Source organism: Anoplopoma fimbria, chromosome 16 (genome assembly GCF_027596085.1).
Source record: "Anoplopoma fimbria isolate UVic2021 breed Golden Eagle Sablefish chromosome 16, Afim_UVic_2022, whole genome shotgun sequence".
Classification (NCBI taxonomy): Eukaryota; Metazoa; Chordata; class Actinopteri; order Perciformes; family Anoplopomatidae; genus Anoplopoma; species Anoplopoma fimbria.
The window spans coordinates 15,273,031-15,288,364 of NC_072464.1; the positions used below are offsets into that span (position 1 = coordinate 15,273,031).

At 40.0% G+C, this 15,334-nt stretch overlaps 1 protein-coding gene across 1 annotated transcript; it reads right to left on the bottom strand.

The window, feature by feature from the left end:
* Positions 1 to 1,663: 1,663 nt before the first annotated feature.
* On the bottom strand, positions 1,664 to 14,286 carry LOC129104658 (myc box-dependent-interacting protein 1). The gene is made up of 20 exons (XM_054615446.1): positions 14,200 to 14,286; positions 13,158 to 13,238; positions 12,827 to 12,881; positions 12,578 to 12,672; positions 11,815 to 11,910; positions 11,535 to 11,645; positions 11,337 to 11,429; positions 10,675 to 10,760; positions 10,427 to 10,502; positions 9,895 to 9,947; positions 9,323 to 9,367; positions 8,259 to 8,328; positions 7,771 to 7,893; positions 6,197 to 6,217; positions 3,491 to 3,790; positions 3,308 to 3,400; positions 2,704 to 2,757; positions 2,144 to 2,218; positions 1,930 to 2,029; positions 1,664 to 1,767 (listed from the first exon to the last, which is right to left on the bottom strand). Exons 1-20 carry the CDS (start codon positions 14,284 to 14,286, stop codon positions 1,664 to 1,666), a joined length of 1,818 nt encoding a protein of 605 aa, XP_054471421.1.
* Between the last annotated feature and the right edge of the window lie 1,048 nt (positions 14,287 to 15,334).

Consider the following 15,334-nt stretch of genomic DNA (forward strand, 5'->3'; position numbering starts at 1 on the left):
ATAAACAAATGAGGCTGGCTCAGTTATTATATATTTGTTTAGGTGTAACCATAACTGCCTAACTATTATACTACCAGTAGCAGCATCTCATTGTTGTAGTTTTGGTGGCTAGCTTTTTTTTAGCAAGCCTGGCTAATGCATATTTTGAATCCCTTTTGAAACAAAAAACTAACAAAAAAATCCATGAAAAGATTTTTACATGCCCACTCCACACAACTTCACACAAATTTAAACAACAAGGAATAAAAAACCTGACTGTCAAAGAAGAAGACAGTCTAGTGTTTTTCTACTCTATAGGACTCTGCAATCAGTATTTCTGTTTTGATTTTTAAAGCATTTTTATATTGAATTCCTGCTGTCTTCAACTTGGTTGGTGTCAAATGACCAGTTAAATGCACCTGCATTTATTTGGATTTTTAACAAGAGGTACATGCTAATATACCACTATTGAACCTAAACCAATACAACAACCAGAGGCCCATGTTTCAATGTTGCACGAGTAGGTAATAAAAGAAGAAATAAAAGATGGTCTGGATGTGTCCAACAGGCATAGCATCAGCAGCAGAACCAGGACTAATTAGAGTCATTTTGAATCAGTGACTAGCAAATACTGGCACCAAAACCATAATGCTTGAGCTTTTCTCACGCACTCCAGCCAGCCAGCTAGCCACCACATAAACAAATGGGCGAAAATGAGGAAACCTGCATGCCCAAGGAAAACAACGACAATTGATGGCTACACATGTGGCTAAAACAGACTATTGACAAAAATAGAGATTTGTTTTAAAAACCCACTTGAACATCAGTAGATGGCCAAACTGCTTCAGCAACAATAGTGAGTGGTTAGTTCAAGACCACTTGTTGATGAGATTGCTTTTTTTGTTTTTAAAATTAAATAATTAAATTCAATTTCCTCTCTGTTTGGCTGATTAGGTGCTGATTCTGCACCTCTTGTGTTCAAAGGTCGTCTCTCAGATTGACTGGGCGCAAGTTGCCAGCTAGGAGTTGGTTCTACTTTTTCAGTGTTAGTCTACTGGGTGAATGTTTCTAAACGCAGTGAGGGCTCTCTACCTTCCTGTCAGCCTGGCTTTACTAAATACATCCCGTCCTTAATAAAACAGATTTTATGACTCAGGCCTATACTGTATGTGTTGAAGATTTTGTCTTAATGATTCACTTTTTCAATCTATCAGTTGCAGATGAACAGCAAGTCTCAAAACTGATTTTTTTTGTTATGGTGGTGGAATGTGCCTTGGCAAGTTTATGAGGAGACATGACTAAGAAAAAACGTTAAAATGCAATGCAAATGTAGTCATTGCAGAGGCACCTGTTCCTGCATCTATCCTGTATGATGAGGAATCTCTTGTCAATTCCTTCAGTATGGAGAAGCAGGACAACAAAGAGTGGGACCTGTGAAATGGTTAAATCTGTAAATGTAAATGTTGACAGAAATCCACCGAAATGCCAAGATCCACTTTTAGCACAGTGTTTTAGCGCAGACCTTAGAAATGCATGATTTCAGCCAGGGCTGTGACAGCTCTGCTTCTATGGCCAAAGTCCTAGTAAATATACAGTATCAGGGCAAGAGAGGGAAGGTAGGGATTGAGGCAAGAGGAAGAGAGACATGAAGAAGGGAGCTGGAATGACGTCCTGTCCACCTGTTTCACAGCCTCTGGGTGAAGTTTTCTGGGAATACTCCTTTAGCAGCGTTTTCTTTATTCTGCAGCCAGTCATCCTGCTTCATTCCCATCAGCCAGCCATCATCCTATAAACACAGACATGCAAATAAAGACACTGTCACTGTGGCACATCAGAACATAACTTAGTGTGTGTGTGTGTGTGTGTGTGTGTGTGTGTGTGTGTGTGTGTGTGTGTGTGTGTGTGTGTGTGTGTGTGTGTGTGTGTGTGTGTGTGTGTGTGTGTGTGTTCGTTCGTCAGGGTTGTCAAAGGTGATTACCAGCACCACATCACCAGTCTTCATCTCCAGTTCGTCTGTGTCGTTGGCAGCATAATCATGCATCACCTGGAGCTATATCACATAAATACTAACATGAATGACCTTCATATATACAGGTTATGAAGTAGAGTCTCAGCACCATTGACATTTTTTTTATCCTGTACCCTTTTTTTTTTTTTTTTTTACCTTGAACAAGAAGCCAGGTGGCATTTCTTCGGGCGCTGGTGCTACCTCTGTTGATTCTTTTGCTACTTCAGGCGTCTGACAAAAAACAGAAGCTCCATTTAATGACATGAGGTACACAGACACATTTATTTCCTGAAAGTCCTGAAAGTACTAATTTCAAAGAACATGATTTAACAATAATCTGCCTGCAAAATTTTCTAAAAAAGACTGTAAATTTTTCTTTACCAAAGAAAAGAGATACTTGGTTTTAGATAATGCTGTTAAAAAATATGATTATTTTTTTTTTTTTTTTTACATATTATAGACAAAACGTTGATAAGATTGATTATTTCTTGAAAATGAGAAGATACATGATGCCATATAGTCACCCAAAACATAACTATGAAACATCTAGGGAGCTGGTGTAAGCTCTTGATATAACAAATATGTATATTATTACAATATATAATGTTACAACAGTATATATCCTGTAAATACCATATTACATCATTATATTTATAACTGAAATTTAGCATAATAAAGCACATTATAACAGTTATTGCATGTCATCTTGCAGGTACCTCCTCTGTCGGTGCCTCTTCCTCTGGTGCTGCAGCAGCTGCTGCAGACTCACCCTGGGAGCAGAGAGACATAGAAGAAAAACAGATAGAGGTCAGAGAACGAGACAGATGAAAGATTGAAATAAGGAGGGGGGAAGAATGAAAGAAAGAAGAGCCGACAGACAAAGACAGACAAGAAGACAAGCTGCACAGCCTAGTTAGCAAATTCACGGCTAATTCAAGCAAGTATGTTGAATAGATACTAAGCATGGTTCCCATAAAGGTATAGCTTTTGCACAGCATACTATGTGCGTTGATTTCTGTTTAGCAGTGACTAGGATTAGTTGTGTGTATTGAGAAGCAGATGTCTATACATTTTCCCTCAGCAATCAATTTCCAACTTGCCCTTTGTGTCACAGTTGATGCATCCATGCTGCTGTTCCAAATGCATCCTAAATCTTTCCATCTCAAGATTTATCCGTTTCTCCATCTTTCATTCACAATTTATCTCCCTGTCATCTGTTTCTCCTCAGTACCTCATGCTCAAATCTCCTCCTCAAAATCGATGCATCCGCCATTTCTCGTCCAGATGCATCTCTCCCATTTTTTTTCTCTCCTCGGTTACCTGACCCTCTTCTTCATCATCCAACGCAGCAGCAGCTGGTGTGGTTTCTTCCTCAGCGACTTCAGCTGGAGCCTCAGCTGCAGGTGTTTCATCCTCAGGGACAGGCACCTCAGGGGCAGGCACCTCAGGGACAGGCACCTCAGGGACAGGCACCTCAGGGACAGGCACCTCAGGGGCAAGCACCTCAGGGGCAGGCACCTCTGTGACCGGCTGTCCCCCGTCATCGCCCCAGTCCTCCTTGGCCTCAGCCTCGGGACTGTAAAGAACCTGCTGGCCCTCATCATCCCCCCCTCCCTCCTGAGCCGGAGCCACAGGGTCATAGCGAACCGGTTTGGTTCCGTCATCTCCCCAGCCTTCTGTGGCAGCTGCTATGGGGTCATAGCGGATAGGCTGTGAACCATCGTCCCCCCAGGCATCTGTAGCAGCAGCCACAGGGTCATAGTTCGGCTGGGTGTCCTCTTCCTGGGCACCACTGTCCTCATGCTGAGGGGCAAGGGTCACGTTTCAAGGAGTCAGAGGTAAAAAGAGATATTTTACCTTTTGGGTATTATAAGGGATTAATAAATCAAATGGTTGGGGAAATTTTAAGGGATAAGAAGGCAAGGTATAAAATACATTTAAGGCCAGATTCAAGGGCTCAGCATTACAATGGACAAAATGGTGTTTGGGGATATGTCCAAAGTATGAACAAAACAGTGGGGTACGGAAACCAATTTTTTTTTTGACGGGCAAGGGATTAGGAAATTGATGGAGATATTGAAGAGGCACTTGTGGTGTGCATAAGGGTTGTATTATGAGAATAAGGTATTCAAAAAGGAAGTGAGTTCAAACATTCAAAGACCATACAGGTTTTGTATGCTTTAGCCCATTAAAGTGTTTGCTATATATTTTGCTTATCATATTATATAATGAAACATTTTGGATTAGGGATGGCAATTACAGTTGACTGGCTACTTTGGTCCAAAATAAAATCTTAAAGATGCAGTCCACCCCAAAATTTAAATTGCTTATTTCTCCTCTTACCTAGGTTGCTTTGGTGTGAGTTGTACTGAGTGAAATACCTCAACAGCTATTAGATTGTCCCTCCCCATTCTCAGATGGAGACTGAAATGTAATAACTTTTGTGATCCTCTGACTTTTCCTCTAGCGCCATCATCAAATCTTTATTTTGGTTTTTGACTATATACCTACAAAGTTACATACCCATCAGCCTCAACCATAGTTTGTGTTTAGTGCTTATTAGCTAATCTTAGCAAGCTAACATTCTAAACCAGGACAGTGAACATTGTAACCATTAAACCTGCGAATCATCAGTTAGCATTGTCAGTGTGAGCATGTTGGCATAGTGTTGGCATTTCACCCAAAGCACCACTGTATCGATTAGTAAAAGGGCTAAAACCTGCCAAACCACAAAAAGGGATTTGAACATGGATGATAGTTCTTGGAGAACATCAATCTCTATTTAGATTAAATAAATTGTAGTATTTAAGGGAAAGCTGAAGATTTTTGCAAAATATGAGTAAAAACGGGCCATGAAAGATGCCAGGGACATCGGTTGGGATGGGAGGAGTTCAGCAGCAAGTCATCATCATCATCATCATCATGAGACCCAAGAAGATTCATGTAGAAGGATGAACCTTTACAGAGAAGGTTCAGATCAAATTAAAAGACACATGAAGATAAGGAAGGGTGGCAGCAGAAGACGGAAACGCAAAACTCAGCCTTTTCCCATCAGAAAATAGATGTTGGATCTTCTGCGTGTAGTTTGCAAGCATAGCTTATATTTTCGGACGGCTATGTTCAGATGAAGAAAGAGGAAGGAAGCTTTGTAAGAGGAGAAGTGTCGTTTCTCTCTGAGCTATCACTGTTTTGCCTCAAGCTCTAATACAGCAGAACTGTATGACTGTTGAGACACATCTCTCTTACAGTGATAGGGATGAACATAAAGGTTAGTAAAATGGTCGGAATGCCAAGTTGCAAGCAAGGCTTTGTGAAGTTGCCCACTAGCTCTCATTAGTTAACCAGTCTCATTTCCATGAAACAATCCACTGAAAACATGAGCAACTTCACTCAACTTTCCGAACAAAACTATTCCCTGTGTGTCACATGGAGCTAACATGTGAAGGTTACATGTTCTGTCAGGGCAACATGTGAACATACAGGGATAGGAGGGGAAACACAAAGAAAGGTGGTGGATTCAGTTAGAAATAATTTCACAAAGATGGGATTTTTTAGTTTCCATTTACGATTAAATCAATGTCAATAAAATGTATCTAAGTTTGTTATATTTTATGGATCTGTTGTTGTATCGTACAATCAACACTATGGGTTTTGGGTCTACTGAAGCCTATTCTGTCTATCATCAATACACTATGCATACCGCACCTGTACTGTAGAACAGACAGATGCCTCTTAAGAGAGGATTGCATATCATACACCATTTTTATTTATTCAATAAATATACCAGTGTAAAATGTAAATTTGAAACTGAATTGACCCACGCTCATTCCCAAGTTCTATTTGTGCTGTACAACAATCTCTTCAGTGTTTAGTGTTATCACAACAAGCACTGCAGACACAAAGACAACGCACAAACAGATTTGGGACAGACAAATGAAAGAGATCCATTGATGGAAAAGCTTGTTTATATGCAGAAATGGCCATTATAGAAGTCTCTACCCAGCATGTCCTGCATGTGTCGCGTAACAGCGAGCATAATGAAAGTGGGGCTTGTATAATGGGTACTTAAGTAGTAAAAGTACAACAACAAATGAACTGATGGTTGCTGTGAACATAAATAAGAATATTCTGATGAGGATGATGATCATAATGATAATTCATTATTTTTACACATCGGATAACGTATTAAGATGAGGATGATATGCTTACCCATGAGTCCCAGTCTGCAGGCTGTGGAAAACAGAAGAAACAGAATGAGGAAACAGAACCAAACTCTTTACAAAGCTCTTGTTTTTGCTCATTACATTCAATAAGAACTTTCTAGTGCGGGTTCCATGCTCTAATCCTACAAACTCATAGCAGTAGATCCCCAGCAGAAGTACAGGCAACAAGTCTGAAGTACTCAATGATGTAAGTCTGTAGAGGTGAACACTGTCATAAGTTTTTTGCACAGAGTGAGTGGAATGTAGGAGAAAGGTGCTCAGCAAAACACAAATGTTTATTCTAATGATTATTTTAATCTCGCAATCAGTCTCAAATGATTTCAATATGTTCATTCAGAATCCTCCCAATTCCCCCTGATAGTTTAAAATGTCACTTGCACCAGAGTATCTGGACACGAATGATGAAGCAAAAATCCTATCAATGAGGCGAATGTCAACTATTGACAAACATATAAAAAAATAAGAAAAGCAGATTTTTATTTGATTCTGAAAATTGTCGATGCATCTCTACTAAAGAAGTCACCCACAGCCCCTGATAACATACGATTGAATATTTGACAGGACCGCAGTGAATAATCACCATTTTAGTGGGTACTAACAAAGGCTATATTTTCTGTACGAGTTGTAATGCTGTAGATTGTCTGCTAATTGGTAATGACTCACTTCACTAAAGACAAAAAAAACCAAAAACACAACGGATCTAAACTACGTCGTCTTTTCTCGACGTTTCTGGACGTTTCTGTCAGGATTGAGGTTAGCCAACATGCTCAGATAAAGTAAGAACAGCTCAATGTCATTCGAGTATCTCATCTACATTCTGCTTCACAGTTCTGAAGAGAAAGAAGTAAAAGCAGAGCAGGGCTTTAGTCTTCAGTCCATGCCATGAGTGATCTGTGGATAGTGCTGAAGCAGGAAGTAGTGGTCACTAGAAGCAGGTTTCTACAGATCATCATGCCATCATACACCTCTTGTTAAGGTAAACTGGAAAGAAGCAGAGCAGGTAACACCTCAAACTATGCCAAGCTTATCAAGCGATTTTTATTTTGTATCCAGACTCATCAATCTTGTTTTTATATATTTATTTAAACCACTGCACTGGCGACTGTAAATGTTGTTGTTGTCGTTCCCCAAATATCATTAAAAGCTTTTCTGAATAAAATATAAAAATATCTTGTGAAGCTTGACATTTCTTTCTATATGTTCATGCCGTGAATCATCCACCTGTGTGACCTCGGCGTCTTTGGTTGCTGCACTGAAAGAGTCCAGGTCCATGTCCAACAGGCTGCTCACTGCAGGACTGTCAAACTGATAACAACAGGAATAGGAGGGCTCATTGGCTAGCTGGGCACAATAGAGGGTCAAGGAATAGAATCGAATAGAATCGAATAGAGTAGAATAGAGTAGAATAGAGTAGAATAGAGTAGAATAGAGTAGAATAGTATAAGAGAAGTAGGAAGAGGGGCAGGCCAGACGAAGGAAGATTTAAAGGCTCTGACCAGTGCCGGAGAGTGGAAAGTCAAAGAGCTGTGGCTGTTTTATGGATAGCAGCTGTTCACTAACCTCTGTCGGGGAGGTGACGTTGATATCAGGGGTAGCTGCGGCATCAAACAGGCTGATGATGTTCTCAGTTTTCAACTCTTTAGATGGGGTCACCTTGGGTGGAGGAGGCACTGCAGGCCTCAGCTAGAACAGAGAAAGAAGCACTGTGACAAAAGTTGTGCCTCAAGCCAATTGAATATAAATTAAAGGCGTGAATTAATGTAAGAATTATGCCTTCAGACTGCAATTAAAAAAAACTGAATACAAATGGATTTGTTTCAAAGCTGTGTTTTCACAATTAGATTTTAAGTTTCAAAGTAACTGTCAGGTTAATGGATGATGAAATCAAACTCAGACGATAAAGTAGCAGACATTTGTCATTGCAGGATGAGCACAGATGTAACTGATTAAATTATGCTAACAACAATATTTTTCTAAGTCACACCTGTGTGGAGACATAATGCAGATGAAACTCTAAACAAAGACACAGCCTGAGGGAGTGTGTTTACCTTGGATGGAGATTTGGGTATTGGCGGTGGTCCTGCTGGCCTGAGAGTGTGGTTAGTGGCTTCTTTCACACTCACACTGAGTGAATGAGAGAGAGAGAGACAGATGGAGGGCAAAACAGAGATACGGACAGATTACAGAGACAGTAACAAGGATGGCAAACAAGGTGAGAGAAAGGTCAAAGGTTAAAAAGTGCAGCTAAAAGCTAAAACAACTTGAGAAGTTACGAGGCATGCTCTACAAGAGTCCAAGAACTGTCATGCAAGAAAAGTGAGCCTTCCTTCCCTCCATTCCTCTCCTTTATCGTCCCTCTATCCCATGCAAGCAGGCTTTGTCTGTGCCTCCAGTAAATCTTCACAAGCGAGCAGTGATAAAGGCATTTGCTATAATAGAGAAGATTTTCTAAAGCCGACAAAAGCAGCCCCCAAATCTGCAGATATTTTGAGGGTCGGAAAACCTTACATTTATTGCTGGACCAGGAAATGTTGTACATTGATGGTGTAAGTGGAAGGAAAATGATAATATTTGAAAACTTAAGCACTGCATCACCAAGTCTGAAAGTGCAGGGGGGCAAAAGCTTGAGGCTTATAGTGTGTCAGCAGGTTTTTGTTAATAAACTTTTTGTATTTGTAAATTTGTTCAGGACTATGGAGCACTAAAGCAATCAACTAAGGTAGAAAAACTGTATAGATTACACACAGAAGGGAAATAACAGGGGGCTAATAGGGGCCCAGAAACTCATTTATTTTTAGTGGCCCCCTAGTGAATCCATGTACATTATCCCACTACGCACCTCACGCTTTGGGTTATGTTGTTAGGTAACAGTCTTGCCTGGTGGAGTGCTAAACATGCAGTTTTGCTCAACTCTTAAATATATCTGCAGCTCTGGGAGCAAAGTTCTCTCATCAGTGTGTCGGTGAATTCACTTGCACAACCAAGAACTACGTCTTCCATAAAACTCCCAAGCCTGCAGACTGACTGACAGACAGACAGCTGGACGGACAGGTCAGTTGGACAGACAGACAAGAGTTGTGTCACCACGGTTACCACAGTCGCTGCCGGTTACCTCCTATTTGTTCCTGACGATGAGGCGCCGCCGGTACCTGTTTTTCTGAAAGGGGGGTTCAGGGTTGGCTCCAGGTTAATGCATGCCATTTTGTTTGTCTGTTCCTGTAGCTTAACATTTTTTATATAAGTCTTGTTTTAATAGAGGAGTTTCATATTTTTGTGTTTTCTTTTCCTCTCCGCTTGCAGCAAACTCATAAGGAAAACAAATATTAAAATTACATACCCACTTATTGTACTGCTATTTCAAATTCTGATGCAGCATACTACATTCATCAAGCACAATACATTATGTGCTCTTAAGTGGTTCAAACATTTGCAAAACGTGCAATGGAAATACAACATAGAAATTATTTTCTTTGCTGGCTAAAATGACCAACGATTGATTACCTATGAGCCATTTTAAAATGATTCCCAGGATTTCACAGATGTTTTTCGTGTAGACCAGGCCTGTTTAGATTAAGTTTACTGGATTTTGACCTGAGTGGAATATCAACAATATATCCCAGTACTTTTGAGAAGTGTATCTTTGATGTTAAAAGAATATGTATAAAAACTAACCTGCTTGGTTGCTGCGTGTCTTCACTCTCCAGTTTCACCAAGATGTCATACAAATCCTGATCCAACTACAGAGGGGGAAAAAGGGGTGTTGGATATTAAAACTAAAACCAATTGCATTACATCATCATTATCATCATTATCCTACATTGTTTTGTCACAATCGATGCACATTCTATGACAAAAATCATTACATTGTGTTTGGTGCTGGCTCGTTTTCCATCACCATGTCCAAATTCAGATTGACAGTATTTAAAATGCTCAAGCTATGGCAGTAATACAGAGGACAATTTGTCTGCAGTCAGCTAAAACCCTTATGTCCTACTGTTGATATACACAGAAAAATAATAAATTAAATGAACTACAACTGACATTGCATCAGGTTTCAAAAATAGTACTGAATGGCAGAAAGATGTTTTTCTTTTATTCAGTTGCTGATGAGGTTAAAACTGGCATTGTCTACATTTTCCATCAACTGTTACCTGATTTGTTTTGTCTGCTCTTTATCTAAATTCAGGATTAATAGAGGTCTGTATACGAGACTCACCCTGCCAATTTCCTTGTGAAACTTCTCCTCAAAACCAGCCAAACTCTGGAAGGTGCTGACATAAAACCCAACACGACTGAAAAGGGCGGAGAAGAGAAAGAGAGCGTTATTGACTGCATAACTGGCTTGACTTAATATAACATCCTGTGATGGCACACAATGTAGCACAAATGTAAGTTAAACTTAATTACAGCGTCCATCCACCAACAGGAAATTATTTCTACAGACACTCACAAACACACACACACCTGTTCCAGAGTGAAGGTAATTCCTCTTGCAAGTCAATATTAATCTCCTCAAACACCTTCTGGGCTCTCTCCAACTCATCCTCAGCCTGGAACACACAAACACACACAATGTGTTGGCACAATGCATTAGAGAATGTCTGTGAGTGTGCGTGCGTTGTTGACAAATAGCATGATGCATGATGCAGTGCTAACATCCTCTAACACTTATGATTGTGCTTCAAAATGGTTACACGTTCGACATCCGCAGAAAAAGAGAGCGATGAAATGCAACAATTCTTCCATTTTTATTCTTGCTCATGATCTTGAATCTAAATAAAGAATAGACTGAAACCCTTTTAACTGATTGCAGTATTTGCTTTTGCAGCTAGCTTGTGGCCGTTTTGTCACATAAGAACCATTAAACCAAAAGTATCTTCAAGAGTAATATACTTAATTCAGTCAGAGGATATATCCACAAGTGCTAATCAACATCTCTTACAAAAGATGTGAATGCATGGTTGTGACAATTCTGCCAAGAAGACACAGCTTTGCAGACCCTATGAAAAATGCAACAATTCTTATTCCATCGCATGTGTCTTTGACCCCCGGGGCTACCAGGATACTCCTTATCATTGTTCTATAGTCAACAGACCTTACAGGAAGTGCAAAAACATTTTGTGTACCTGGTTTCTGGACAGACTGCTCTGGGCAACATTATGTGCGGACAAGATTCCCTGAGCCCAGCCTGGAGTGGCCCTCTCCAACAAAGAGGAGGGCTGGAGGAGAGAGTGAGAAAACAACAAATAAAACACATTATTCATGTAGGCGCGAATTACGTCATAATCGGAGTGCCGTTTCAAAATATTTGGAATGTGTTTTACCTTGGTAATTTTAATGCCCCCGTCCTTTTTCTTGGTCTTGTGTGTGGTGGCATAGTTGTGCCTGGCACTGTCATAATCCACCAGCTTCCTGTCCCTCTTAGCAATACGTGCCTGGACAGAAAAAGGACAAAGAGTATTTGTAATATTCAGTATCTCCGCTTGCAAGGATGAACTCATCTTTCACCTTCTAAACATAAACGCGCTTTACAGTAGTATGATTATTCATACTATAGTAATATCACAGTAAAAGGTGGAGGATTCCTACGACCACACAGCTTACCTTGATGTCAGGGAACTGGCCCAGGTAAGTATCCATGGAGATGAGAGCATGATCGACCAGCTTTTGGTGGTAGTCGGTCCACAGCACATCACAGTCCTACAGGATGGATGAACATAACAGTACCACACATAATCAAATTTACAGATTAAATATTACAAATTGCTTGTGATTCTTGTTTTATTGCAACCTATGCTGCTTCCCCGATGCATTTCTCCACCACTTTTGAGTTAATTCTTGTAGCTCCACAGCTATGTATTGGCACATTATCTTGAATCTAAATAAAAAATACACTGAAACCCTTTTAACTGATTGCAGTAGTTTTTTTTTCAGCTAGCTTGTAGTAGTTTTGTCACATAAAAACCATTAAACCAAAAATATCTTAGATATATAAGAGTCATATACTTAATACAGTTGGAGGAAATCCCAATAAGCTAATCAACATCGCTCACAAGAGATGTTAATGTATAATTTTGACAATTCCGCCAAGAGGACACAGTTTAGTAGACCCTATGAAAAATAGCTGCTGTGATGAATTATCTAATCAGGAGCCAAGCACACACACTCACACACACACACACACACACACACACACACACACACACACACACACACACACACACACACACACACAACTAATCACCTAATATATGAACCATAAAATGAAGTGGTTCTGACCTCTATATGGAAACCAGTTTGTCTGAAAATCCCCACACATGCTGGCAATCTCTGCATTTAAAACTCATTCATGAAAAGGGTTTCTGACCTCCACAACGGAATCCACTTCGTCCTTGCCGTACCACTCCGGTTCATACATGTCAGCCAAACATGACTGCACGTTCTTGGAGGACTCGTGCATGGCTGAGGACAATCACATATTCTACATTAGAGGAACATCAGTGGATACCTGCGGGTTATCGTGTGCATTTAAACATTCACAACTGTGTGTTCACGTGTACAACTTTGTAGGTGCAAGTGTGAATCTATAAAGGCTATAAAGGAATCTATGTGTCACCTTTCACTGCCTCCAGGTATGCCCTTAGGTCCCTTTGCAGCTTACTGCCTTCAGTCTGAGGGGCGAAACACACAACACGGGGCTTAGAACACAGAACTAACAAGTGTGAGGGGAAATGTTCACAGCCTGTTTAGCAAGTACATATTTCAGTCTTAGCAAATGGAAACCTGTCAGAGGTCAGAGGAAAACATTTTTTATATGCAGAGGGTACAGATATACAGACAGATGTTTTGAGTACGCAACAATCAGTCACAAGCATTATTGATTTCTGGGCAAATCAGAAATATGAGTCTGCCATACAACATCGTGTCATTCATTGGACTGTACTCACATATTGTTTGTTGAAGTTGATCACTCCTTCCTCAAAAGCAACATCTTTGGTCTCATCGGCTTTGCCAAGCTTCTGAAGAACCTGTCCGTTAAACACATCATAACATTACTGACAATACCAAAGGTTAGGTTCGAATTTGTACAGTTTTAGGGACATGTCCCCTAAAAGACACGTCAGCTGTTTTATTGTCTTGATCTCTTGCTTTCTTCTATGTTTGAGATCAAACATGATTGATCTGCATTCATGGGTACAATGAATTGGTTGCAAAAGCAATATATCACACAATGTATATAGGCATGTCAGAGACAGCAATCGGAACACACATAAAATAATAACTGTTTAATATAATGTTAAGTAAATAAATACCAGAGATAAGTCACATTGGCAGTATTCAATGCATGTATGCATTGAATACATTATTTCTATATAAAGCCATTTAGGCTGACTTGGTGTCAATACAGTGACATTCACACATAAAGCAAGCTGGGCTTACAGGAGCACCATAATCTGTTTTCTCTCTGCCTGTCACTGCTAAACTCAACTGTTTATGATGCATTACGATAGACAAATAGCGCCCCCTCTCATTTATTCTGAGCATAACGCGCAGGTGCATGAACGCAGACTAGGCCTGGACCTATATCTATTGCTGCATGGGTAATAATTATCATCATAGTGCTGGCAAAATGTCAATGTGTTTCAGCAGTTACACTTTACGTGGCAAACACTCATTGAAATAGCCAGATTGTAATTTATAATGCCAGAAACACACCAGTCATCCGTTAAATGATGAGCAGGCTTAGATCTAAGAGCAATATGCACATGCCCGCTGAATGACATTGACTACAGTAACGTTGTGTTTGAAGTGGACATCCCCATCCCCAAAAAATAGGCCGTCAGCATCCCTGCACTTATGCTTATGATGTCGTGATGCGACACTTCGCCTTGGGGGGAGGATGGATGTTGCGCTGCTGCTCCGTGGCTTGCAGGCCCGGATGATAATACCCCCCATTCACCCATTAACCCGTTGGTGTGCAGCTCTTACCTTTTCTTGGGCTCTTGTTAGTTTTTTCTGAACGTTGCTGGCCACTTTCCCCGCAGTCAGCCCCTTTCCCAAATTCAACTCAGCCATCTTGTAGCGTTGATCAGGTCTTTGGATGCGGGAAGGAAGGGAATAAGAGCAATAACGATCGGATGGACCGCTACGGCGACCGTTCAGGCAAATGCATCAATGTCCAGTGGAGAAATAATAACGATGAGTGTAAATGATGTGACGTTATGGTGTATCTTTAGGAGGATGTGGATGCAGAATGCTAACCTGTATTCTCAAATGTTGAGCAGCCGAGTGCGCGTCCGTGACAGAGGAGGATGCTGTCAGACAGAGAGGCTCTTAAAGGCACCGCTGCTGCTGCGCGTCCACACGGGGATCCGTACAGTGAGAGACATCAGGGGTAAAGCTACACGTGTATTATCAACACGATGGGATGTTTTAGTATAACATGATGCACTTACTTAGAAAATTGTCTTTGTTTATCTGTTCATGATTTTTTTTTTTAAATAAAGTCAGAAAAGATAAGATAAGATAAGATAAGATAAGATAAGATAAGATAAGATAAGATAAGATAAGATACTCCTTTATTAGACATTTACATGATTACAGCAGCATAGAGGATAGTGCAAAACAAGAGACATAGTAAAAGTAAAACAAGATAAAAATTAAATTAAATAAAAACAAGTATTATAAATAAGCAATAAAAAACAGTAAAAAAAAAATCCACAATAACTGAAATATTATATGTACAGACAGAAAAACTATTATAGCTATGATCAATGTCTCAAATGATGTCTCAATGTCTCAAATCAATGAAATAAATAATCAACCAAACATTCACACCAAGCATGCGTGTATTAACGCTCCAAAGACCCATCTGTTTGGGTCTGATATGTTACGTAACACGTGAAGTGACATCAGAACCATCCATGGAAGAGCAGATCAGCAGTGAAGTGACTTAAGTAATAAACCATTTTTAGACACTCTGTGGGCATTTGTTAAAGATGCAATGTCTTCTTATTTTTTCTGCAGTGCACCTTGGTTTGGAATAGATGAAAAAAAATATCCCAAATTAACGTTAAGTGAAGCAAAACTGTTAAAACGAGCTATTCAGTGTGAAATGTGTAGG

Coding starts and splice junctions, on each gene's coding strand:
- LOC129104658 (XM_054615446.1), bottom strand. CDS start 14,286: ATGGCTGAGTTGAATTTGGGAAAGGGGCTGACTGCGGGGAAAGTGGCC. Junction 3,791..6,196: donor CTGCAGACTGGGACTCATGG/GTAAGCATATCA, acceptor CTTGCCCCTCAG/CATGAGGACAGTGGTGCCCA. Junction 3,401..3,490: donor CAGAGGTGCCTGCCCCTGAG/GTGCTTGCCCCT, acceptor CCTGTCCCTGAG/GATGAAACACCTGCAGCTGA.